Genomic DNA, 27,900 nt, shown 5'->3' with positions numbered 1-27,900 from the left:
TTCCCAAGTTTAAAGTACACAAAAGGAGCAATAGTTTAACCCTTTGAGTGCCAAGTGAATTTGTCAAATAGGTATTGAAAATTGCCAAGAAACCATTTTTATTCATCATAATGACCTGTAATGTTTACCTTATATAGGAAATATCATCTTTTTTTTTTTTTTTTACACATTTTTTATTTGAATCCATATAACAAATGTGAGCAACTGGAATTTTTAGTGGATATTTCGAACATCTCTCACAGAGATGGTTGCACTGAAAGGGTTAAAGTAAACATGATATACTTCATTATAAAGGTTCTTAATGTACAGCAGTGGTTCCCAAACTGTGTTCCGTGGCTCCCTGGGGTGCCTCGGGTTGGTGGACCAGGACCAATTCAAATTATTTATGGTCAATTATTTATGGACAAAACCAGTGTTGGTGGCCGGCAATCATAAAATGTGTACAATTAGAAGCAAATCCTGCCCTTTACCACATAACTGAACCTAAGAAGCACATATAAACACAATCTACTTAATTTTATATATTTTTTGGGGGGCCTAGGGGGTGCAGTGGAAAAATTCTGATACTCGTCTAGGGTGCCGCGATCCGAAAAAGATTGGAAACCTCTGATGTACAGTATGCAGAAAGACAAAAACGTTACATTGTGACAGGATGCAGTCAGGATCCCAACAGCGGCAGTCAGAATACTGACAGCGGATTCCTGACAGTGGAGTCCTGACAGTGGAGTCCTGACAGCACAATTCCAATGGGCAGAATTCTACTGGCCTTAGGGTAAGGCATTAGGGAGGATATGGTTAAGCTAAGGGAGGGGGCAGTCAGGGTTTGGCCGCGGGAAGGGTCCGGCAGGGTTTGGCCACGGGAAGGGTCCGGCAGGGTTTGGAAGCGGGAGGGCGCAGTCAGGGTTTGGCCACGGGACGGGGCAGTCAGGTTTTCGAAGCGGGACGGGGCAGTCGGGGTCAGGCCGTGGGAGGGGGCAGTCGGGGTCAGGCCGCGGGAGGGGGCAGTCGGGGTCAGGCCGCGGGAGGGGGCAGTCGGGGTCAGGCCGCGGGAGAGGGCAGTCGGGGTCAGGCCGCGGGAGGGGGCAGTCAGGGTCAGGCCGTGGGAGGGGGCAGTCGGGGTCAGGCCGCGGGAGGGGGCAGTCGGGGTCAGGCCGCGGGAGGGGGCAGTCGGGGTCAGGCCGCGGGAGGGGGCAGTCGGGGTCAGGCCGCGGGAGGGGGCAGTCGGGGTCAGGCCGCGGGAGGGGGCAGTCAGGTTTAGGCCGTGGGAGGGGGCAGTCAGGGTTAGAATGCTTGAGGGGCTCAGTTACACACTTCATTAGTGTACTCACATGCAAATGGACAATTCTCTTAAATATGTCTTCTCTCATATTCATTTCAACATCAAAATCAGACAGACTTTTATCAGCTTGCGTGCTGGCTGTACGCACTTCCCTGCAAGGTGACACGTGTTGGGGAAAATCTAACACGCTTCTTTCCACTGTAGGGAAACGATAATTAATGTCATGGTTAGAAATGGAGGAAATTGCCAAGAGCCTAAATACGTCATTTTGGCTCAGCAATAAAACAAGCGCCAATCTGTAAAACATTATGGGGACGATTCTGGTTGGTTTGCCTGCACATGTTACATCTGCCCCACCTGCAGTGCACAAGGTTTTTTCTCTAATAGACAAAACCATGTGCACTGCAGGTGGGGCAGATGTAACATGTGCATAGAGAAAACATTTGGGTGGGTTGTGTTCAAACTGATATCTATATTGCAGTGTGAGAATACAGCAGACATTATTTACGCTGCACAGAAACAAAATAACTCACCCAAATGTAACTCTCTCTGCACATGTAACATCAGCCCCACCTGCAGTGCAGCATGGTTTTGTCCATTAAAGAAGGCGTTACCTTTTGCAAACCAACCAGAATCGCCCCCTATGTCGGTGTTTCATGTCTGGCACATACGAGTAGAACAGACGGTTGATATCACAAGTGCATTATTCTACAAATACATGTTTTATACATACTTTTAGATGTTTCAATGATTGCCTCGGAGCCCACCCTAAAGCAGAATTATGAGAAAGTGGGTGATGCAATGCATTTGCCAAATAAATGCCTACCATATGACACTCAGGGTTAAATGTATGAAAGGGTGTCCATCTCTAGGTCGACCACTATTGGTCAGCAGCCAATAGGTGGACACGTAAAAATGCTTTAGTTCGAGATGGTCAACATATCGATACAAGCAAAAGGTCGACATGGAAAAAGGTTGACAAGAGTTTTTCACATTTTTTTATACAGGTCGAGTATCCCGTATCCGAATATCCGTTATCCGAATTATTCCGAAATACGGACATTCCAGAAAGTGAATTTTTTTTTTTTTTTTTTGCTAAAAACTCACTGGGGACATTTGTAACAGCACTACTGGTGACATGATATGTAACTGGCACTATATATGTGCAAGACAATGATTGCTTGGCATTCAAATTCAGTGCTGAGATAGTACACACATTTTGTTTCACGTTTTGAAACCTTGTTTTTTTGAACAATTAAAATATATTTGTGTGTATTTTATGTGGTAATAAAATATATTTGTGTGTATATTATGTGTTTATACAGCATAAATGCAAGATACTTCAAAATACATCATTGAAATATAAAAATATTCCGAAATACGGAATAATCCGTTATCCAAAATTCTCCTGGTCCCGAGCATTTTGGATAAGGGATACTCAACCTGTATCTATGTCATCGTATTAGTGAACCGCTGCGATTGCCATGCTTCAGGCACACTATTATATTCTCCCTCTATACCCACTGGGATAATAAAGTATGTTTTTAAAAATAAAAAAATCATGAAAAACTCATGTCGACCTTTTGACCATGAAAACCTAATGCATGTTTTTCATGTGTCAACCCCGACACTGTCTACCTAATGACCGCATGAAACACCTTTATGAGGGAGAAGCTGTATTACCCGTGTGATGCAGACTGCACTGCCCTCTCTCCCCTCTGATAACATTACACCCTGATGCATGGTGGTGCGCATCATGCACATTCATTCTCTGCTACATAGTGTTCATTCTAGCACCCGCCATATTTGAAAACCCATGCAGTTCCTCTTCCCTGCCTGGGGTGTCGCTGTCTGCTGTAGTGCTTCTAGCACAGTGTGGTCTGTATATCAGCACTGATAAGCAAACCAGACCTGTGCTAGAAACACCACAGCAGACAGCGACACCCCAGGCAGGGAAGAGGAACTGCATGGGTTTTCAAATATGGCGGGTGCTAGAATGAACACTACTATACAAATAGCGGCAGCACAAAGCGGAGAGGCCGCTGATAACGGCACAGCAATCTGCCAGCTGCCCATAACTGCACAAACACAGAGCGCTAGATAGATTGCTGGCGCCAAATCTGCGCTTTTTCTAAATGAATTTATCGATGCTATTTTCACATAAACAAATCTGCTTCTCGGCCTCATTCATTCGGGTCCGATTTCGGCTCCTTGTGGGTGGTTTGCGCATGCGCGTTTTTCGCCATGTGATGCCCCCTTTTCGGCATATGACATCACATGATGTCATGCCCACCTCCCTTTCGGCCATCTCTATCTGAAATAAAAATCAGTTTAAACTGACTTTTATTTCCGAAGGGGAGAAAAATCATTTGATGGTTCCCTGCGATACACAGCAGATGTAAGTGTTACAGGTACTGTACCTGCATACTCAAGTTCCAGCTCTGCTAAAACCTTTACAGTGTTCTCGTATGTGACGTTCCCAATCTCCAGCGCAGCAACAGCGTCATAAACACTCTTCGTTCTCGTAATGAGCTCTCCTGTCCTGGCTTGTATGCTCTCTGGCGATAAATCCCATTGCAAAACATTTCTGTTGGCAGCCAATCCGGAAGCCATTCTTGCAGGTTTAGGAAGCTCTGAACCAATTGTCATTTTCAATAAAACTTTATTGCTGTGTAACCTGGTTGATGAAAGAAACGCCATGAAATACATCAAGACCATACATTTAGCACCATGAACAGGGTTGGGCTGTGGCAGGTTGGAGTGTAGGTTAGGGGCCCATGTGTAGGGGTGTGGTCAGGCTCCAGAGGGGGTGTGGTCAGACGCCACGGAGACTTGGCTAACCATTAGAAAGTACATGATCTGGGCCCTTTAATAAATATATAGTAAATCCTGCTAGTGCATCATGATAACGTACCAGATTAATTGCAGCAATGCACTGTAGTCCTGTTATTTACCTCTGATTTAATATTTCCAAGTATATAATCAGGTTTTGGTGCAACACACTGAGCAATGTCTATAAAGCAAGGGAGAGGCGCTCTGCTGCTGTGTCTACTGTTGCTGCTACTGCGCCAGTGAAACTGCAGTGGCAGCATATACCGTGGAAGGTAGCATGCACTGATCTCCCCCACCTGGGTCCCACTGAAGCAGCTTTGGCGGGCAAGTTTTGGTCATTTCTAGTGATAGGGGATGGGGTTTAAAGCCCCAAAGTACTTTAAACAAATAAAGCAAGATTTGGCCATTACGGGGATGTAATCTATTGGTACCAATCAACCCAATGCTCACCTCTGTTTTGTGTGTCATGTTGGATACACCGGACAGATGGTAGACTGGGAAATACAGTATTAATTATAATTTCTCCACCACAGAACTGCGTTAATATACACAACAGACACTTACTGTTCTAGAAACTACCGGTCAATTAGACCACTAGGTGCACAAACATTTGACTTGATAAAGACAAATATTGATATATACTCTGTATTGTGCAGTACTTTCATATACAGATGTGTCCACATACATCTAGTCTCCTTTCTGGTTAGGCAGCCCGCGACTAGGTCGCATCGGCGATACCGACTCACAAGGAGCGGACATGTTATTTATAATGCGGCTTGTATAGCATGGAGGATACATGTATTGGACACATCTGTACAGCCACGCTCATCTGTAGCGCCAGCGCGACCCATCTCGGTTCACTGCCGTGAATGGGGTGCGTGAGAGCTTCAGGGAGATGGTTAGGGGGGGATGTGGGGTATCAGCAGAGAGCTCCTTTGGAACGGCGCACGCAAGCGTCTCATGTGCGTGTGCCCCCTTCTGACGGATGGCGGGAGCTGGCGGAGGCTGTTGATTCTATCGCCAGCCCCTGGCTGAATGAGTCAGGCTCCATCTGTAGGAGTATAGAGGCCCATTTCCAGCAACCATCATTCCAGTGTTCTAATGGTACATTGTGTTTGCTAATCGCGTTAGAAGACTAATGGATGATTAGAAAACCCATTTACAAAAAAAGGGTTTGCTTCTTAGAGAAGCTATAAAACTGGCCTTCCTTTGAGCTAATTGAGTATCTATAAACTCGACAGTCTATTCTTGCTCTTTTTCAACCTTAATTACTATTAATTACTATTAATTAAGCTCTTTCTATTCTGATTAGAGCCTGTTTGTGCTGTCCTCTGAAGGAAGTAGTACACACCATTGTAGGAAATGTTCAGTTTCTTGGCATTTTCTCACATGGAATAGCCTTAATTTCGAAGAACAAGAATAGACCTTGGAGTTTCACATGAAAGTTCTATTTTTCTGGCCATGGAGTATGATCAAACTGTGATGCTTGAGGAACTCAACTAGCCAGAAGGCCAGTTTTATAGCTTCTCTATTGAGCAAACCTATTTTCAGCTGTGCTAACATAATTGCAAAAGGGTTTTCTAATCATCCATTAGCCTTCTAACCAGGGCTGTGGAGTCGGTAGATAAATGGTCCGACCCCGACTCCTCGTACGTCTGACCCCGACTCCTCGACTCCGACTCCTCTGTATTAATATGCTAATGTATTTTATACATTCCTTGAAGAAAAGAAAGGCAACATACATATTATTACTACAGAAACTAGGGGCTGGGAAGCCAACAGTCTACTGTATTGAACAGTTTAAGCAAAGGACAAACACAATGTTTGTCCGCTGGTTTGCTTGCTCGTCACCGTTCAATTCATGGACACAAGGAACAATTTCTTTACCGAATCGTTACTGGCGACGAAAAATGGTGCCTGTACATGAACCAGCGTAAGGAATGGCTTAGCCAAGGTAAACAAACAACCCCGCGCATGAAACAAGATCTTCATCCGCGTAAAAAGATGTTGTGCGTATGGTGGGAGAGCTTGGTTGAATGAATTTTTCTCATCTACACCAGGTAATTTCTACCAACGAGGTATTGAAAACCTTATTGAACGTTGGAAATAAGTTGTAAACTACAAGGGAGAATACATTTATAAGTATTGGTGCTCCGAATTGTGCGTTGCGTGCCGTATAGTGAAGCACATGAAAAGCATGCTTTTTCATGGTTACTTAACATGTTCGTTTTGCGGTTACGTGAGGCACTGCATGCATTGGTCTTTATTCTTACAGTAGAGAAGTCATTCATTATAATTTTCGGAGTTGGAGTCGGTGCATTGTTTGCCGACTCCGACCCCAGGTACTCGAAATTTGCTCCGACTCCTCGACTCCGCAGCCCTGCTTCTAACACAATTAGCAAACACAATGTGCAATTAGAACACTGGAGTGACGATTGATGGAAATGGACTGCTATACACTTTTGTAGGTATTCATTTTAAAATCAGATATTTGCAGCTAGTATAGTCAATAACCACATTAACAATATATAGAGTGCATTTCTGATTAATTTAAAGTTAGCTTCAATGAAAAAAAAAAACGTGCTTTTTAAAAATAAATAAATAAATAAGGACATTTCTAATACCCCTCTCACACCGGCCACCCGGCAATTAATACCCCGTTCTCACTGCAGCCAAATTCCCGGGTCTAGCGCGTCGACCCGGGAATTTGCCTTTTAACACAGGATTTTTGGCAGTGTGAACAGGTCACATACCCGGATCTCATACACGGGTAAAACCCTTCTTTTTACCCGTGTCTGAGATCCGGGTATGCAGACACGGGTTGACCCGTTAACACTGCCGAAAAACCGGTGTTTAAAGGCAAATACCCGGGAATTTGCCTTGCAGTGAAAACGGGGGTCCAGCGCGGCAGTCCCCAGCATGTTAATGCCGGGTAAAAACCATGTCTCTCTGACTCGCAGTGAGAACACAGCATAACTGACATTTTTGAGTGCAGGGTCATTTTGTCGGGTGAAGCCTGGCCCCAATTCACACCAGAAGCAAATTCACGGGTTAAAGCTTTTCAACCTGAAAAACACAGGTCTTAAATCCAAGGACTCCGAACCTGATCAAGGGCAGGGTCGGAGTGCCGGGAATTAAGACTCGTGTTGACTAGGGTGGCCAATCCCAGGATTGGGATCGGAGGGATCCTGGGATTTGGCCCCAAAATGTCTGGGATTTCAATCCCGGGATTGGAGTATCCAATCCCGGGATTTTGGGATTAGACTGCGCATGCGCAGTCTAATACCGGGCAGCGTCTGAGAACTCGCTCAGACGCTGCCCAGCTGTTCCCGACCCGGCGTGCGGCTTGATTCAGTTATACTGAAGGTCGCGCCGCGCAGGTCGCAGCGCTGCACCACCGGCGTCGGAACCCACCTCCCCTAGCCGCCTGCCTCCTCGTTGATGCTGCCTGCTTCCCCCACTCCCCAAAAGTAATTGAGTGTGGCCCCGGAACGTGCTCACTGCCAGGCCCCGCAGAGCCGCACACGTCATACCCGATGCCTGGCTCCACACCGCTGCCACGCTCCACACCGCTGCCACCTGCCCCCCAAAAGTCAGTCAGTGTGGCGCACAGGGGCAATTTTCTTTTACGTATGCCAATTCCGGGATCCCGGGATTGAGCATTTTTCCATAGGAAACAATGTTAAATGGCCCACAGAGGCCAAATAGGTACCCTGAAGTGTGAAATGGCCCCCACAATTGTTAACGCCATCCCACGATCAACGTGAACCCGAAGCATGGCGAGCGGCGGCGGTACGCGTCCTACGACCTTTTCATACCCCCACTATCCACATCGGCGTGGAGTTGAGAATAGAATAGTGTGGCGAGCGCAGCGAGCCACCGAGCCCGAAGCGTGGCGAGGGGACGCGGATACCTGTGAAGCCCGCGAAGGGACGCGTTTACCTGTGAAGGTATTCGCGTCCGCTCGCCACACTTCGGGCTCGCCACACTATTCTATTCTCAACTCCACGCCGACGTGGATAGTGGGGGTATGAAAAGGTCGTAGGACGCGTACCGCCGCCCCTCGCGGGCTTGCCACGCTTCGGGTTCACGTTGATCGTGGGGTGGCGTTAACAATTGTGGGGGCCATTTCACACTTCAGGGTGGCTATTTGGCCTCTGTGGGCCATTTAACATTGTTTCCTATGGAAAAATCGGGTCAATTGAGGCATTGAACAGGAAAATCGGGTCAATTGAGACATTTAACATTGTTCCCTATGGGAAATCGCGGGCATCGCGTCGGTCGCGTCGCACACGATTTTTAGTGCATTCAATGCCCGCAATTTTTTTACCTGCGATGCCCACGATCAAAATCGTGGGCGCCGTGCTAGGTAATGAGTACCTAAATAATAAGTAGATTTTGATTGGTTGCCCATAGCAACATCCCATCAAATAGTTCCCCCATCTTAGTAAATTTACCCCACTGAGCGATTTTCACAAAAATACAGTTTTTAAGCATACCTCCCAACATGACCCGCTCCAGGAGGGACACATTGCTCTGCTCCTGCACTTTCCACATAATGCATGATTCTCTCTGTGTTGAATAGGTTAATTGATAAGAAAGGCGCTTCAACACAGGCAATCATGCATTAAGAGTGAAGTGCAGGAACAGACCATTGTGTCCTTGCAGGAGAGGGTCATGTTGGGCGGTATGGTTCACCTCAGAATGTCATCAGGTTGACATGTGGTTTTTCACTTTTTTTGAGCCGGCATGTGCCGACTGGCGGTATTTGATGCCCTACCATCCACTAGGGTGTGGTGGGAGAATAAAATAGTGTGCCAAGTGTATGGAGGCACCACGCCCAAAGCATGGTGAGCGTAGCGCATACCTCCCAACTGTCACGATTCCGTCGGGACAGTCCCGATTTTCGGGTCCTGTCCCGACGTCCCACCCGCGGCAGGCATTGTCCCGCTGCGGGGGGTGGCAGTTGGGAGACCCCCCAATCTAGTAGAATAGACGCTGTGCGCATGCGCACAGCGTCTATTCTCGTATGAAAATGAGGTTGCGGCTAATTAGCATAAGCCGCGCCCTCATTTGCATACGCCCCGCCCCCTTTTCGGGCGCTCGCGCAGTGTCCCTATTTCCTCCGGCCAGAAGTTGGGAGGTATGGTAGCGGGCCATGCGGGGGCGGGGCGGTGTCCATGTCGACATTCAAAAAAACTTTGAAAAACAATGTCGACCTTGCCCATGTTGACCTAATGCATGTGTCAACCTTAGCCCATGTCGAACTTAGTGCCGTTAACCCTATGACCCATACCCATCTACACGATCAAATGTCAACATTGACACCAAAAACGTTGAAAAACTCATGTCGACCTTTTACAATTCCAGACGACCTTGTTCATACAACTTTGGGCTGTTAACATCCTAGACAGTGTCGTCCTAATATACCACACCCCTTCTGTACAATAACGTGTTGAGGCAGGAAAAAATTATAATCATGAACTAAAATTATACTGGGTCCACAAAGGTCTATGCATTGGTGTGAAAATCATTTATTACTTTAAATCTTATGATCTGCTAGCCCCACGCCTCAGCAATGACACTATAGAGATAAACAGCTGAGCTACTGCATGGGGTGATGTAGTCCATTGCCATAACTGACAGGCAAACGGCATAATGAATGGAAACCGCAGCCTGCCTTTGTCTAATGCGGAGAGCAATCATAGCATAATACAAATACAATAAACCTGTTGTTCTCCTTTTGTGGGGGACTACAAGTTCCAGCATGCCCTCCCAGCAAGAACCTGTAAATGATTTCCACAGCAGAAACAGGGTCTATGGTTGTTTATGTAGAGAGCATGCATGACATATATATATACCTGCATATGGTGTACACACATCGGCGTGCCACATACATGACCAGGGCAGCTGCTGCTACTGCTCAGCGTGGACTCCCAGCCATGGCTGACTGACAGTCACATGACCAGCTTACCCTGGCAGCCATACTTCCTATGGGCAAAGCTTTACTTTCCACTTAGTAACAGTACTCAAACTCAGCACAGGGCTTCACTGGACCTTCTCCGTACATGTTACAGTGACAGCAGCGTTTTTTCCATTGCTGTCATTTACTTTAATAACATGTGCCTGGCTAGTTTAATTGCTAAATAGGACATTAAAATGTAGCCATTTATAACAATTTGCCAGTACACGTATATTGTATACAGCAGTGCTTTATTTCATGAAGTTATTTCCTGTCACGGTGCTGAGGAAATGATCGTTGCCCTCAGTAAAGATGGCAGTGGAGGAACAGAAGCTCCAGCCCCTTGCAATCTCTTTGCCCACACTGGTCCATGTACACGCCCTCAGTTTAACCTCAGCAACACTGACTGGAAAGGAGGACTGATAGCTGCTACTATGATGTAGGTGTTGTAGAGACAGATCATGTGCAGTGCATGCAGCAGTGGAATGAATCAAAGTGCAATTTTAGTTGATAAATTCCAAATATAATTCCAATTCCTACCTGCTAAAGTCCTGTGCCGCTGATACTGATTAAAAATGGTGTGATTGGAAGGGTAACATGCTGCAGGGAATACTGCATGATGCTGTAAGGGATGCTGTAGGGATGGACATCGGAAGCAACATTGAATCTTTCGATGCAATGGAATTTCAAAAGAAAAAAAAATCATATGATTTTCGCACGCACAAGAGAAAAACTTTTTGTTCATGCTCAAAAAACTTCAGCATGCAAGGCTGGGGATGGGGCTGGGTTCTGAACCATCAAATGTTTGCCATTCAATGGTGGCAAAACATTGGAATGCCACCATTGAATGGAAAAGGACTACCACCGAAATGAAAACATCGATGGTTGAGAAACATCAGGATGAAATGTCCATCCCTAGGATGCTGCTGCTGCCACCACTGTGCATTGGCTGAGATGCTTGCTGACAGACCATCAGGCTCCAGGGGAAATGACAGCTTGCAGAATAAATAAAATAGATGGAGTAGTCCTCATGCAATGCAAATAGGATCCCAGTCCTCCAATGTTGGAGATGTTGCCAGCAGCTGATGTGATTGCATGTATGGGATTACTGGAGCAGGCAGTCCGGTGATGTCAGCTGCCCGACCAGCGCACCCGCGTCATGGGCCTTTAGCATGATGGGAATGTCCATAAAACGCTGGGTGTTCCCACATGCTTATGGAACGCCGCTATTCGACTTAAGATTCGAGTGCTATGCAATCTTTGCTATCTCTGTACTATTTACATACAATTCATACAATCTACATTCGATTTGCACTATATAGTCATTGCAGTATGTGCCGAAATGCAGATTTTATACATCCAACTATGTAGAGTTATCGGACTGTTTATTACATTTGTAAAGGAGGGCATACTGTAGATTTATGACAATGGGCACAATTACTTCTTGGTTCGGCATTGCTCAGAAAAATGCAGCACATCAGTTTGCCTACTCTGTTCTGCTCGTATAATAACTTCAAAACATGCTTATGATAAAGAAATGCATCAGACAATTAAATATTAGCCCATGGTGCACATCGTTACTATACTTGGTCTGAGGATTTTCAGCTTTTATCTCATCTTTATACTGTATATGAGAAATGTTCCCCATTGCAGAAGATGTGCTGCATATCAATTAGGATATGTGCTGGTCAGTTTTCTACACCACAATTCAGGAAGCAGAGCCCCAAGGTGGAACTGGTAAAAACATTACATTTCCATACTTGCCAAATGATTTTCCCTGCAGATGATCTGGATTTGGTCCTAGAGGCCTACATTGCCCTTTGGTGAAATAGAAATGAACTATTAAGTTAGACAATGTGTGTACTCAGCGTTACTTGTTCTGGTGGGAGCTGGCATCAGCAAGTGCATACACACCTGTCGATGCCAGCAGCAGCGAAACGCATGGCCCTTGCTAACAATGGGCCTTATTCTAGTTCACTCTTTCTGACAAAATCCTTCTTAGATGGACAAAACCATGGCCCTTATTCTGATCGGTGCGGATATATCCGCGTGCGTTCGGCCCGCCGATGTTTTGTGTCTGCGCATGTGCAGAGGCGTCTCTGCGCATGTGCGAGCGGGGTGTACGGCCAAATCCCGCATGATATGTGAACACTCCGAACAGGGGGTGGAGAGGGGCGTGAAGGGCTATTTGGGCTCATTACCATATGCATACGCCCCGCGTTTCATGGGCGTTCCCATGCAAACGCTGGGCGTACGCATGGTAATGCGGCCGTGATGCACGTGTAGGGGGCGGACATATGACATCGCCGGATGTCAGCTGCCCGCCCAGATCCCTGCTTTTGCACGGAGAAATGTCCGTGTGGTCTGAGGTTGCGGGAGCTGGTGGAGCACTCGGTCCTGCATTCGATGGTCTGCGACCATCGAATGATGGGGGAGGTTCCCTTAGATGGAGGAGGCGTATTCCGTGTAAAATACACGCGCGGTCCGTTCGGCCAGCTTCTTACCGCGTACGGACGGAGTTGGCCATCCGTATGGAAGGCGGGGTTTCGCACGCACGGTCCTGGCCGCATAATCGGATCCGGCCGCACCAACCAGAATAAGGCCCCATGTGCACTGCAGGGGGGCAGATGTAAAATGTGCAGAGAGAATTAGATTTGGGTGGGGTTTTACTTCAAAGTGAGATCTATATTGCAGTGTAAAAATAAAGCAGCCAGTATTTACCCTGCACAGAAACAAAATAACTCACCCAAATGTAATTATCTCTGCACATTTTACATCTGCCCCCCCTGCAGTTCACATGGTTATGTCCATCTAAGAAGGATTTTGTCAGAAAGAGACGAGTGAACTAGAATAAGGCCCAATGACCTCCGTTGGCCTGCATGTATGGGAGTGTGCATTGTCAGCAACATATTGTGTACACACTGGACAATTTGAACAATTTGATGTTTCAAGCCATCAAAATCGTCCAAATCGTTCAAAATATTGTCTAGTGTGCACCCAGCACAGATAATAAGCTGAAGGTGAAGATGATGACTGAAATTGTGGATTTTAGTCAACCACAAGCATTGCTGATTGATAAGTGGCTAAACAATGATTTCTTGGGCCAAACTAATGAATGATACTGCTGTAGTTTCTTAGGCTAGATCACAGTTTTAGTTTATTTTAATGATGTTATTTGTGTATTACATACTTGTCTACCCTTCCCGAAAGGCAAGTAGGCTCCCAAAAATCAGGGGACCCTCCCAGTCCCCAAGAAAGGTAAGCAAGTTCCCCGCAATTCCCACAGCCCTGCTAAACCGTGTCATTGTGGTCCTGTGAGTCGTGTGAGTCCTACCCTGCCCCCTAATTCGTGTTCCCTCCCCCAGCCCCACTCCCTGCCGAGCTGGCTGCCCAGTCCTGGAGAGTAGCTGGAAAGTCGGCAACCCTGGTGTATTGTTTATTACTGAATAGAATGGCCATTGCATCCACTGTATATTTGGTAGTTTACAAAAAAACAAGGAGAAAAGATGACTCTCTTTTTGGGGCACTCTTTAAATATTTTATATATGATCTATTGATAAAATGTATTATGACATGATAATTGACAGTTTAATTACAGCTGGGTGTATTCATATTGCCAGCTCAACACTTGACCACATGAAAAAAGTGTATAAATGTATCAGCTGGGATATTTGATGTTCCTCAGATTGCGGGTTAACACAACCCTATGAGACATTCATAATCCCCAGCTGAATTTAATGTGCAAGTGATACAAATCAAGAGAATTAAATCATAAAAATAAGACGATTTTTTTATATTTTTCTAATGCAATTAAAAACTCGGCGAAATCTTAACATGCTTATGCTTTTTTCTGATGGGATGCCCATGTTCATGACCCTCTTAAATAGAGACATTCATATAGTCATGCTTAGGGATTGAGATGAAGTAAGAATAGAGATAAATGCAGCTCACCAATAGATTTCCTTTGGTGGACCTTTTATACTCAGCCGTGTGTCCAAAAAACAGTGAACGGAACTGAGAGGTTTTCCTCCAATTACCGGGATCTCTATTGGATGAGTGAAGGAAGATATGGGGATCTGCTGTTGCTGACAGAACCCAGGGGCACCCCTGTTAGTTAACCCAGTGCAAGGGTACTTGATCTGGGACTGGCAGCAATGAGAGTCCCCTAGTTTGACGAGAGAAAAGAGGACAGTGTAAATATACTGAATTTATCGGATAATTTCCATGGATACACCGGAATTGTTCCCTTTAAATCTCGTTAGCAAATATTCTCTATAAAGGCTAGCTAATCTGGTAATCTCTGATAAGGATGTGAAAGTTTCAACAAGCATCATCATCTTCCTCACCCTTTGCTTCCCTATCTGGTCCCCTCTTCTCTTGGTCTTCCTGCTGGCATAAACCATACTTATTCCAGCAAAGTACAATCCAAGCTAGGATTGATGCTAACTAATGTAACCACTAGAGCTAGGACCTCCATACCCTCTTTATCTATGTGTAAGGAATCCCCTGCATGTCACTTAAAGAAATAAACATGCATAAACCATTTGGCGGTAGAACCATATTACTATATATAAAAAACCATTAGGAATACATGGCCATAAGATATAATTCTCCCTCTTCTAAATTTGATATACACATTTTTCTTCACTTATTTTTCACGTTTTTTTCAGTATGTTAAGTTTTTAGCACATTTAATTATACATATATATTTTTTGTATGTATAGCACTTACTCCTTCAATTCATCTATATGATCACAAATGGGGATATATAAATCACATTTAGGTAAAAACTTATATGTATTCACCTATATGAATACACAAGAGTTAACACTCCCTCCTAGTCATTAATTTCACATATTCAAATATAATAATCTTTTTATATCACTATTATGGGTGCAATTCTTTGTCTCCTTTATTCAATATTCACGGACACAAAACACATATACAATTTCACCAGTGTAATTCCTCATTAAAAAATACATATATAATTCTTCTATAGTCTTTATGTTCACACCTCACAACTACAATTATTATTAATTTAATTCTATTTCTTTATATTTATTGGTATTATTCACATATCTCATAAAATCCCCTTAAATAAACCTTAATTTCTTATCCTTGTAAATTGTAACCACCTATGTTAAGGGGAACAACTGAAATATCTTCAGAATGAGCATAGAATTATCTCATGGTCACACACCCATATGAAACAAGCCAAAAACGCAATATAGCAAGAACATATGCTAATACTGATTTAGAGTAAAGCAAATAACAGCGAACACCTAGATTGGTGGGGATAACGCGTTTTTCTTAAAATCTGCAGAGATTACTAAATCACAATCATTTGTGTGGAGGTAACTAAGCAACGTCTTATGCGCAAGCACGGGGGAGACGGAGGGAAGCTTAGAGAGAGAACGTCATCACGTTCCTCAAATATACTTATACATACAGGAAGCGGGGTCCCACGTGGGGCAGTCAGAGAGTAACTATCCTATCAGGAGGAACGCGACCTCCTGCGTCACAGATGAAGTGCTAACATAGCGCTATAAAACACAGCCCAGCAGCAACACACACCACGTGGGTGAACAAGCCTTAGTATTCAAGGCGAAACGCGCGTCCATCATGCAAATGCCTAAACTCTGATGGGATCCTACACATGAATTGGGACGGAGGAGACCTCGTAACAGGGTCACGGAAAGGCTAAGTGATTCTCCTTATGTATAGAATGTTGAAAGTGTCTCACTGAATTTGGCAACATTGTTTTTGGATAGAGTGTATCCGTGTCTGGATATCTCAGGCTAGTATAATTTAGCCGCTTACATCCAGCTTGTATGTAAAAATGTTTCTCTAATCCTCATATTGCATTGATACATTTTTTGGTGGTATCTTACTATTTATTTGGTAACATTTGTTCCAATTGGATGGAATGTTTATTTATGTATCTTGGGTCTGCGTTCCCAAGCAACCTAAGTGTGGCACATATTTGTGATTTTGTCAATAGAGCTGCATAAATTCTTCTGGCATAAGCAGTATACCTCTGCCGACTAGGCAACAGAGTCTCCCATATATGTATATAGACCAGAGCCTGTGTATTTTAGGCCTGCATACACACTGAGCAATTTTTACACTACATGTGGAACTTTGTAAATCTATTAGACCAGCTGAATGGGCAGCACACTCTTGACGACTTGGCAAACTTCTCCTCTTTATATATGTAAATACTGTCAGTGCACTCCAGGCTTGTATGACCTACTCGCCAATACCTGGCGTACACACTGAGCAATTTCTGAGGAGATTGCCTGGATGATAAACACACATACTATATAAGAGAACCCTCTTTTCAAATTGTTGCCAGTTTAATTATTGTGTAATATTAGGTAGATACTACCAATACTATCCAAAAGCCCAAAGATTGTCACATATATGACATTGTTGAAACTTTCACATCCTTATCAGAGATTACCAGATTAGCTAGCCTTTATAGAGAATATTTGCTAACGAGATTTAAAGGGAACAATTCCGGTGTATCCATGGAAATTATCCGATAAATTCAGTATATTTACACTGTCCTCTTTTCTCTCGTCAAACTAGGGGACTCTCATTGCTGCCAGTCCCAGATCAAGTACCCTTGCACTGGGTTAACTAACAGGGGTGCCCCTGGGTTCTGTCAGCAACAGCAGATCCCCATATCTTCCTTCACTCATCCAATAGAGATCCCGGTAATTGGAGGAAAACCTCTCAGTTCCGTTCACTGTTCTTTGGACACACGGCTGAGTATAAAAGGTCCACCAAAGGAAATCTATTGGTGAGCTGCATTTATCTCTATTCTTACTTCATCTCAATCCCTAAGCATGACTATATGAATGTCTCTATTTAAGAGGGTCATGAACATGGGCATCCCATCAGAAAAAAGCATAAGCATGTTAAGATTTCGCCGAGTTTTTAATTGCATTAGAAAAATATAAAAAAATCGGGTACTCTTTACCTATCACGGCGCCCATCGCGGGCATCGCGGGTACATTTATGTGTGGCCGCGATGCCACCGACGCGATGCCCGCGATTTCCCATTGAGAACCATGTTAAACATGGAAATCGGGTCGGTCGCGTCGCGGCCGGCCATAAATGTACCCGCGATGCCCGCGACGCGATGCTCCCGATTTACCATAGGAATCAATGTTAAAAGGCGCGATGGACCCGATTTTACTGTTAAATGGCTCAATGGACCCGATTTTGCCATAGAAATCAATGTTAAATGGGCCACAGAGCCCATTAACCCTTAAATGTCCCCCCCAATTTTTAACGACACCCCACCATCCACGCGAACCCGAAGCGTGGCGAGCGCAGCGAGCCCGCGAGGGGCGGCGGTACGCGTCCTCCGACCTTTTCATGCCCTACTATCCACGTCGGCGTGGAGGTGAGAATATAATAGTGTGGCGAGCGCAGCGAGTCACCGAGCCCGAAGCGTGGCGAGCGCAGCGAGCCCCGCGAGGGGCCGCGGATACCTTCACAGTTATACGCGTCCCCTCGCGGGCTTCACAGGAAAATCGCGGTCATCGCGGGCACCCGATTTTGATGTACCCGCGATTTACCCGCGATTTTACCCCCGACGCCCGCGATTCTAATCGTGGGCGCCGTTCTAGGTAAAGAGTACCAAAAATCGTCTTATTTTTATGATTTAATTCTCTTGATTTGTATCACTTGCACATTAAATTCAGCTGGGGATTATGAATGTCTCATAGGGTTGTGTTAACCCGCAATCTGAGGAACATCAAATATCCCAGCTGATACATTTATACACTTTTTTCATGTGGTCAAGTGTTGAGCTGGCAATATGAATACACCCAGCTGTAATTAAACTGTCAATTATCATGTCATAATACATTTTATCAATAGATCATATATAAAATATTTAAAGAGTGCCCCAAAAAGAGAGTCATCTTTTCTCCTTGTTTTTTTGTACAGTATACCTATGACTCTGGGAGCACCACGAATCAACAATATATACATTTGCGTATGATACTAAATTTATACATTGGTTCCAATTGTTACAGTAATAATTGTAGTCAGTGCGAGAATTTTCCTTCCCTTTCCCCCTTTCCCCCTCTCTTTACCTTGTGAAGATATTTGGTAGTTTACAAGATGTGTACTTGAGCGATGCTTTATCTCATTATAATCCTTGTACATTTGCATGTTGGGAGTCCAAAGGCACCTAGCATACTCAGCACCAAGCGAGTGTATTCTATTAGATCTTATTACCTCCTAACCTAGTATATCTGGGAGAATGAGAAGAGAAGATGCAGATCACCGTGAATTGCATCATCTCAGCTTTGCCTTCCATGGTACAATGATCAGGGAGATCTGGCATAGCACAACAGTGGTCGGGCTCACGCCTCCTCTGCAGGATTTCACAGAGATCCAAACAACAGGCTCTTCCCGTCTGCCTTCCCAAACCACTGCTCCTCCACAAGCGGCCGTTGCACTCTCCATTTGTACTGTATATGCATTTGTACAAGGAGAGGAACCGAAAATTTCCAAAGCTGCTTTAGCAGCCATTTTATGCTTCATAAATTACCTTCACATTATCAAAGTTGACTTTATTAACAAATGTAACGCCAATATTTGCATGATTTAGTAAGGAAATACATTAACATAATAAAAAAACATTCTCTTTGAGCACCATAAAATGAGTCAATCACGGTCTTATTTGTAAAGAATCATAGCTTTTAAAAAACATTAAAATATACAGTATGTGGTAATAACTGTTCACCTATAAACAAGACCTAAGTGTGTCCCTGGATAAAGCCTCTTCGATTTTTCGTTCGGGTAATTTATGCTGAACCCAAGGTCCTGTACGTGGGGACGTATCGTCCTGAGGTCCTGTGCACCAAACTGTAACGTGGTTTCCTGCAATCTCCTGACCAGGGACCTAAGCTCAGTATTGAGGTTCTCCAGAGCTTCATTTTCACTGTGTAGAATGTTCCTCTCTTTGGTGGCAAGGTCACGCTCCCATTTAGCTATATTTACTCTCTCTTCAAGTTCCTGCAAGCTTTAAATACACAAATATACATATATTATTGTTGGTTTTTTATCAACAAAAACAAAATGCAAATGCTTTACGGTTAGGACAAGTACACATACTTTCTTGTATATTGGCTCCTCAATCTTTTTATTTTCTTCCTCAGCTGTATATTTTCTTCTTTGATTGTCTTATCATATTCCACGTGTAGTGATAATGCTTCATTAAGGACTTTTTTATGTCTTGAAATAGGTGGAACTTGGGACAATAAAAAATATAAATCAATGAAGACATCCACAGGTCAGTGGATGCGCCAGTCAGCACAAGACAAACAAGAGCTCCAGGAAACCATAAAAACTGGTCACATGAAATGGAAGATGTAACCTATAGCAACCAATGCATTCTAGAGTAGTTTACAGTACCGATAGGTAGTTTACAGTACCGATAGGTGCATCTTTAGATGCATTACAGGAGCAATTACAGTTATGTTCATGCAGAACCATGCATACTGTATTCAACCTTAGATCATCATAAACCAGGCAAATCTGCTGCTGATATGGGCCTGGATCATGGATGCATCTCAGGATGTGTTTCGCCAATTAAATTATTTTTATTTATTATTTTGTAATTTACACCGATTTTCTGCCCACCTCTGCATCAACCCTGTGACTTGTAACATATAGGTTACACTTCTACTTTTTACGAACTGGGGTAAATGCCAGACCTAGTAGTAACTCTGGGAACATAGAGGCACATGCTGGCTTCGGGAATGCCTTTTAGTGTAAGTGATCATCAGGGACGTGCAGTCAGGGGAGGCAGTGCCTCACCTGTCATAAATGATTTAAATAAAAATACAACGATGATATTTATAACACATGTAGGGCAAAATTTACTAAGAATACGAAAATTTGCATTCGTATTCTGAATACGACTGGCATCGCCGTCGTATGTCATTTACAAATTCGTATTCTGGAGGGGAATTTGCAAAGCAGTCGTATTTGACTGAGTCGTATCTTCCGATGTCGTATGATTTGGTATTCTTGCCGATATGAATTCGTTTTTTAAATACAAATTTGTATTGGCAGCCTACACGGATCATTCAGATCTGTGGAGGCTGCAGTGTAAAATAAATAATTTAAAAACCGCATGGGGTCCCCCCCCCAGTATAAACAGCCCCAGGCTCAAAGAGCCGGTCCTGGTTTTAAAAAATCAGGAACCAAATTAAATAGGGGCTCCATGTATTTTTTTTTAAACCAGCACCAGGCCCAAGGGTCGATCCTGGTTCCCAAAATATGGGGGACAAAACGAGTAGGGGTCCCCCGTATTTTAAAAACCAGTACCAGGCCCAACCAGCCAGCAGGGTAATGCCACAGCCGGGAAAAACTTATTATATAAGGTCCCGCGACCAAAGCATTACCCCCTGACTGGTCAGCCTGGGTAGGGATCCTGGGGAAGTGGGGACCCCCCAATGAAGGGATCCCCCCTCCTGAACTTTCCTGCCCAGGCTGAAGCCCGACTTTCTCAATAAGAAACCTTTAGCCTAGGGGTGCTACCGTGCTGCGAAAACATTTCTGATGCTTCTGGGTGCCGTGATTCAAAAACTTTGGGAACCCCTGCATTAGCGCTACTCACAGATGCACTTTACATTATCAACATTTGCCTAATTCATTTCTTTTTATTTGCTTTTATTTCTGTCAATTTTTATTTAATGTCTATATGTAACAACATAATGTTATATTTATATTTAGTACAGATTAAAACAGTAGCTGATATTCTTACAACGTTCTTTTCCATTCTACCATTTATATTCATTAAATAATTATGTTTTTCTTCTAACATAATTTAATGTTTATACATAACATATTTACTGTTCTTTCATTTTTCTGAAAAATAAAATAAAACTGTTGCCCTGCTAAGGTGGACATTGAACATTACATTACCCTAACAACTTGCTAACATTGTAGAGGATATTTCCATTACTTTTGGATGTTATGTTTGATATACTGTATCTTACCTTCCCGTAACACAGGTGTTTGGTTACTCGTGGCCATGTTCAGTATTTGGGCCAGGTGATGCTGACCTGTGTCATGAAGGACCGCGCAGAACGTGGTGAAAACATGGCGGTCTGCACTTTTCAGCACCTCTAGAAGTTTGGAAATCTTTCTGTCTGGGAACTCTTCCAACTATTGATATATAAAACACAAGTCAAGATAAAATTGTTCCTTGGTACCTGCAGGGGACTTAAACACAACCCAAAACATTGATGTAAAATGAAATTGAGGGGTATTTAAATTTTCAGTTTATCTCAATATGAAACAAGCATGTACTCCCCCATATGAAAGACCAATTGGTCCCCACTGGGCACACCGTATGAAGCAGGTGTTGCAAAGGACGTTGCCCGTATACAACACAGCCGATGTCGGATATATCTAAAGAGATATCGGCACATCGTTCTGTGGCCCTTATTCAGGTTGACTTGCAATTCTGTAAATTTTGCAGGCTTGCAAGGCCACCAGTCTCCGCCTGCCGCATGCACAGCCCCCACCCCCCCTCACACGGCGCTATTACCTGCAGGCATGCGAATGGATTGCATATTCATCCATTGGCAGCCTTGCGTTCGGACACAAAATCATTGGATGGTCGTGGACCATCCAATGATTTTTCAAGTGTTCGCAAAATCTAAGACACCTCTTTGGTGTCTTACATCTGTGAGTTTCTGTACAGGAAGTGGGCAGGCAGCTGACATCCGCTGATGTCAGATGCCCCCCCCCCCCCCCCCCCCCACAACCACGTCATCGGCGAATTACCGTGAGAATGCACAGTTCTCTGGGCGTTCCCATGGGCGAATCCCCCGGCCCGCAAACCCATGCCCCACGCCCGCACTGATGTGTGCAAGTGCCCGCAAATAATCTATTCGAGGCCGCTCGCACACAGCAGCTGCACATGCACATAACTGACTATGCAAAACACTGTGTGTGTTCACGCAGGGGAGCAAATCAGCCTGAATAAGGGCCTGTGTGCACGGGGAAGCTGCCAGTAATTGACAGCTCAATGGGAGGGCACATGCAAATGCTTCCATCTATTTGTGATGTCAGTCCCGACAGATGGGGCAGCGTGTATGGAGAACACGCTGCCCAATCCCTCTGTAGATATATCTGCAGATCAATTGATCTACAGATATACCGACCACTGTGGGTTTAGGGGAAGATTTAACAACGAGTGATATTCTTGTTACCACCTCCTTGTTGCATGATAAATGGTGCTCCAGCCAAATGGTTTGTTGACCATATATTGTTTGGAGCGAGTGATAACATGAATATCACTTGTTCCTAAATCTGCCCCATAATATAATATATTGCCATGGGTTTGAATCCAACGGAACCTAAAAAGAATGGGGCGCAAAAGCACACCTCTTGGAGGTCATTCTGGTTGATTCGCAAAGCTGCGAAATTCTCAGCTTTGCGAGTCAACCAAAGGCCACCTGCAGGAATGCCCGCCCGTTGCACGCACCGCAAATGTCCCTGCCTGCATGTAAATGGATATTTCACATAAACATCCATTCGCCGATTGCGTGCGGGGACGATATCATTCGATGGTAGCCAACCATCAAATGATTTCTGTAGCACTCGTAGATCTAACTTCTGGTGTCTTAGATCTGCGGCGTCCCTGTATGGGAAGAGGACGGGCAGCTGTCCGCCCCCGCTCCCGTGTCACGGCTGCATTAGCATGGGATTGCCCAGCGTTTTCATGGGAACGCCCAATAATAATCATTTTGTCGCGCCAGCTCGCATAAAGCGGCTGCACATGCGCATAAAAGTTTATGGGCATGCGCAGTTGCTAAACACCACTCGAATCAATCAGAATGAGGGCCCATGTGTATTACCTTGTCTATGGTGCATTATAGTGGACAGGGCCAACAATAGGGGGGGTGCTGTGGGGACAACTGGAAGGGCCAGAGCTGCTCATTTTGCCCACCACAACCCCCCCCCCCCTCCCCCGATTGCTTCTGCTGCACTGAACAAAGCAGTTCCTGGATCGCAGGCTTATTCAACCCAGGACGCCGGTGGCCAATGAAAATGCTGCACCGGCTTTTGAGCCAATCAGAGCAGCTACCGGTACGCAAGCTCTGATTGGCTCACCAGCCAGTGCTGCATTTTAATTGGCCACCGGCATCCTGAGTTGAAGAAGCCTTCGCTCTGGGACCTCTGGACTGCAGCTCAGCGGAAGAGGAGATGGGGGAGCAGGAGCTGGGTTACGGTAATTCAAGTGAGGAGGGGGAGGGGCAAGGGGAGGCCCAGAACTGGAAATGGGTCCTGGGCCCCAAAATACCTGATGGCGGGGGCAATATTTCCATACTAACTTTTTCAGAGAAGTTGCCTCTTTGATATGTTCTATAAATGTTGGTTCTAGGGACATTGGACTACAAGTGACACAGAGTTGACTCCAAGGCTCTGTTGGGGGACACAGGTATAACTTGTCAATGCACCTACTGGGGAAGAACTATTGTAGACATAGAGGGGTTTTCTGTTATGTTTAATCGCACAGGATTCTACCAAGACCCTTATCCACTCTCTGGTCATCTCCAGACTTGGACTACTGTAATCTCCTATGTGTAATCCCTGACAAATGTCTCTCTCCGCTCTAATCTATCCTCAATGCTGACGCCCAGCTCATCTTCCTAACCAAACGCACTACACCCACCTCCCCTATTCTACTGGCTTCCCTTCTCTTTCAGAATCCAATTTGAGCTTTTCTTCACTTACAAAGCTCTTACCCACTCCTCTCCCACTTACATCTCTGACCTTATCTGCCTTTACACTCGCACCCGTCCTCTTCACTCTGCTAATGCACGCTGCCTCTCCTGCCAACTGATTACTTCCTCCCACTTCTTCCTCCAAGACTTTTCCTGTGCTTGCTGTTCCCTACAACTTGAATTCTCTACCTCTCTCCCTCAGACTCTCCACCTCCCTAAAAAACTTCAAACAGGCACTCAAGACCCACTTCACCAAACCCAGACAAATCTCACTTTAACTCTCTGTTCTATGCTTACTGTCTACCCGATCTGTGTCCCCACCCCCCATTTGTCTGCCCCTCCCCTTTAGAATGTAAGCTCTAACAAGCAGGGCCCTCTTCCCTCGTGTGCATGATGGCACCAAATCCTGCAGTTTTCTGCCAAGCTTATATTTATTCCAGTGTCCTCTGCTGATGCAGCTATCATTATGTACAATGTATTTATATATAAGTCTATGTTTTGCTTATTTGTTTATGTACTCTGTAATTGGGCGCTGCGGATCCCATGTGGCGCCATATAAATAAAGGATAATAATAATAAGGATGTACTGACAGTGGCGTAACAATAGCACCGCAGCCCCCGCGGGGGGCGCTGTGTAAGTGCGGGCGCCGGAGGGCTGCGGGGCTATTGTAATGCCCCCATCCCCCGCAGCTTTACCTGTATTCGCTACGGTGGTCCTGGCTCCCCTCCTGGCTTCATTCTGATGTTATGGAGATCATAAAATGTCCGCCCCCATATAGCAGACTGTTCTCTGAAACTGTCTGCTGTATGGGGGCGGACATTTTGTGATGGTCCGTTTTTCAAAGCATCAGAATGAAGCCAGAAGGGGAGCCGGGACCACCGCAGCGAATACAGGTAAATCTGCGGGGAATGGGGTGGGGGGGTGGCATTGGCAGCCAGGGTGGTGGTGGTGGTGGGGGGTGCTTTATTATCGGCAGGGGGGCACCCAAATTATAGTTGCGCCGCTGTGTACTGAGATTGGAGTTCAGAAGATATGCTATGGGCAACCAATCAGATTCTATTATCCTCTAGAAGGTGCTAAATAAAGAAGTAGAATCTGACTGGTTGCTATTGGCAACATCCCATTCAATAGAACTTTCATCTTAGTAAAGAAACGAGAGAGAGAGAGATAGAGGGATGCATGGCAATAATAGAAATTTGACCAGCAATAATATCTCCGCCCTTAGCAGCACAGATCAGGACTGTGCCTCATAATTAGCTTATTTTTCTGTCAGGTGGTAAAAATGTAGTGATTCTAGTTTGATCGCTCCCCGGTGTATTCGCACTGGGGACCGATATTTTGCCTCTGCGCATGTGTATATTAGCATATGCGCATGTGCAGGGCTGCTGTGTGGACGCCTTCGGCGACTTAACAGTTGCCCAGGCCTTTGCACAGGGGAGGTATAGGCAGGTGGGGGGGATTTGCATGGGGACACCCTGCATTTCCTGTGCATTGCCACAAAAACAGTGGGTGCGCCCAGTAAAACACTGGGCATCCCCATGCGAACGGGGCAGGTGACATCACAGGACGTCAGCCTCCCGCACCGGTTTCGGACCTGGACAACACAAATATAGGTCAGTCAAGACTGATTTATATTTGCGAACAGGGTAAAAATCATTCGATGATCGGCGATCATCGAATGATTTCATCCTCGTATGCTCCCTTGCGAATGGATGTTTTTAGAAAACATCCATTCGCAATGCGGTGGGGAAATTTGCACAGCGGCGGGGGCGGGCATTCGCTCGGCCGGCGGGTGGCGTTAGATAGCTCGCTAAGCAGTGAATTCAAGTGCGAAACTTTATGTTCAATAGAAAAATAGAAACTTTAAAGCACCAAACAGTGTTGTTCCCCACCTCCAGTAATCCTATCTGATCAGTTGTCAGGATCCCATGTTCTTTCAGCCTTCTGTACACAGGAGAGGTGAGAGAGAGATGTTTCACAATGAGCTGGTGATAGTGCTGGAGAATTCCACGGTGAGTGTTATCCTTCTTCCCTGCAGAGTCCACTACAATATAACAACATGTGTGGTCAGTGTAGAAGAGCCGGGCGTGCAATAAACCATGGAAAGAGTCCATTGAGTCAGTTAGATATATTTGTTCGATTTAAATTTGTGAATGACCATTGTCTGTTTTCCAGTATTTGGGAATAGGGATGCCAATTGGGGATTGAAAAATGCTCAATACCGGGATTGGCTTTCCTAATACATTTTTTTTTAAATGCCCCTCATATTTACCTTAATGGTGCGGGCGGAAGCATCCGGGGAGCTGTGCGGGGGGCAAGTGTGAGCCCGGCGGCACTAGGGAGCTGGGAGCCTGGCCGGGTAGCTGTTCTGCTGGATGTGCTGCCGTCTGCCGGGTAGCTGGAGGCGTGTCTGGGAGCCAGGCCGGGGAGTGATGGGTGGGCAGAGCGGCTGTTTGGCCTGTGCAGCGTGATCTCTAACTGTCACGCTGCGCAGAGCCGCAGGCCGGGCTTTAGGAACAGCCTGACATCGCCTGAGTGAGTGCGCAGTCTAATCCTGAAGTCCTGGGCCAGTGTCAGTGCCAGTGTTCTCACGGAGAACATTGGCCCTGACAGATTGCTCAGCGGCACATCGCTGTGCAATGTTGTGTGCCGAGTGATCTGAGCAACCTAGCATTGCTCAGAACGCTCATCTCCCCTTGTGTAGGCCCCTTTAGATTTAACGGTACTTGTTTCCTATCACGGCGCCCACGATATTCAGTCGTATGGCATCTTATGCATTGTATCCCATTGCATGCCATATACCCGCATGCGATGTGATTTTAAATTGTATAAGCACCATTTCAATGTTAAATGGCCCCCCTATATGATTTTTAATTGTATAAGCACCCTAATGGGTGCTTACAATGTTAAATGCACCCCCACTATGAACACCAACCCGAAGCGTGGCGTACGTGTCCTCCGACCTTTTCATACCCCCACTATCCACGTCGGGTGGAGTTGATTTTATATAGTGTGGCGAGCGCGGCGAGCCACCGAGCCCGAAGCGTGGCGAGCGGACGCGTATTACTTTACATGTATTTCACGTCCGCTCGCCACGCTTCGGGCTCGATGGCTCGCTGCGCTCACCACACTATCTAAAATCAACTACACGCCGACGTGGATGGTGGGGGTATGAAAAGGTCGGAGGACGCGTACCGCTGCGCTCGCCACGCTTCGGGTTGGCGTTGATAGTGGGGGTGGCGTGGGGGTGCTTTTAACATTGTAAGCATCCATTACGGTGCTTATACAATTAATAATCTTATAGGGGGCACATTTAACATTGAAAACCCCATTAGGGTGCTTATACAATTTTAAATCGTATACCATTGTATATGGCATACAGTGGCATACAATGCGATGGTATACGATTTAAAATTGTATAACATCGGCTGCAATCGCATCGCATACCATTGTATGGCTTATGGTATGCGATGGGCACCGTGCTAGGTAACAAGTACCGATCTAACTCTACATCATATACATTGTACTTTGCTTCCTGCTGTTGCAGTATGCAAAAAAATGACAGCAAATGTATGAGATCATTGTGTAATTCAATATATAAACAGTACTTACATATGACAGGGTCCTCGCTGAACGTGACTATCTTCCTGGAGGCTCTCATTCTGTTTGGCTGCCCATTAACACATCATTATAAACCGTCTCCAACTAGCTGTTTTCATGACTAGGACAATAGTTATAGAGGTCCGACCCATAGTGTATGTTCTGAATCTGCGCTACCTGCTTCACATAACTATACAGAACTCACTGTGTACGTCCTCATTGTTTGAAGTCTTGTATTTCAGTATTTGCGGTTGCTATGATAGAGTTCCACCTTCACTCTGAGCAGCTTAGAAAAGTTGCCTAGCAGTTTTATCTCAAGCAGGATAATCTCTTTCATCTGGTGTTTGTTTGCTGCGAGTTGTACTTCTGTTCAGGGCTTATATTTCCCTTTTCAGCTTGATGTTCAGGAGTGCTTCTACTAGAAATACCTGTTACTGTAACTTAAAGACATAGCTTT

General features: G+C 45.2%; 2 protein-coding genes across 3 annotated transcripts in view; both read right to left on the bottom strand.

Moving 5' to 3' along the window:
- Window positions 1–10,126, bottom strand: part of NLN (neurolysin) — an 85,023-nt gene extending 74,897 nt beyond the window's left edge. Inside the window, exons 1-4 of one of the 2 annotated variants that reach the window (XM_083152678.1) lie at window positions 9,973–10,017; window positions 4,562–4,605; window positions 3,700–3,956; window positions 1,329–1,477 (exon numbers count right to left, since the gene is read on the bottom strand). In XM_083152678.1, coding sequence (XP_083008804.1) covers window positions 1,329–1,477; window positions 3,700–3,928 — 378 coding nt within the window. In that variant the 5' untranslated portion in view covers window positions 3,929–3,956; window positions 4,562–4,605; window positions 9,973–10,017. Of the gene's footprint in view, window positions 1–1,328; window positions 1,478–3,699; window positions 3,957–4,561; window positions 4,606–9,972 lie in introns of both variants that reach the window. The other variant, XM_083152670.1, reaches the window with a different exon arrangement.
- Window positions 10,127–18,836: 8,710 nt separating this feature from the next.
- LOC146015484 (uncharacterized) lies at window positions 18,837–27,685 on the bottom strand. The gene is made up of 5 exons (XM_083151664.1): window positions 27,456–27,685; window positions 25,736–25,887; window positions 21,104–21,272; window positions 19,212–19,347; window positions 18,837–19,119 (listed from the first exon to the last, which is right to left on the bottom strand). The coding sequence occupies exons 1-5, from the start codon at window positions 27,502–27,504 to the stop codon at window positions 18,837–18,839; spliced, it is 789 nt and encodes a 262-aa protein (XP_083007790.1). The 5' UTR covers window positions 27,505–27,685.
- Between the last annotated feature and the right edge of the window lie 215 nt (window positions 27,686–27,900).

Source organism: Crinia signifera, chromosome 1 (genome assembly GCF_055691185.1).
Source record: "Crinia signifera chromosome 1, ASM5569118v1, whole genome shotgun sequence".
Taxonomy (NCBI): domain Eukaryota; kingdom Metazoa; phylum Chordata; class Amphibia; order Anura; family Myobatrachidae; genus Crinia; species Crinia signifera.
The sequence above is the reverse complement of the archived record's forward strand: the minus strand, read 5'-3'. Positions and strand labels throughout refer to the sequence as shown.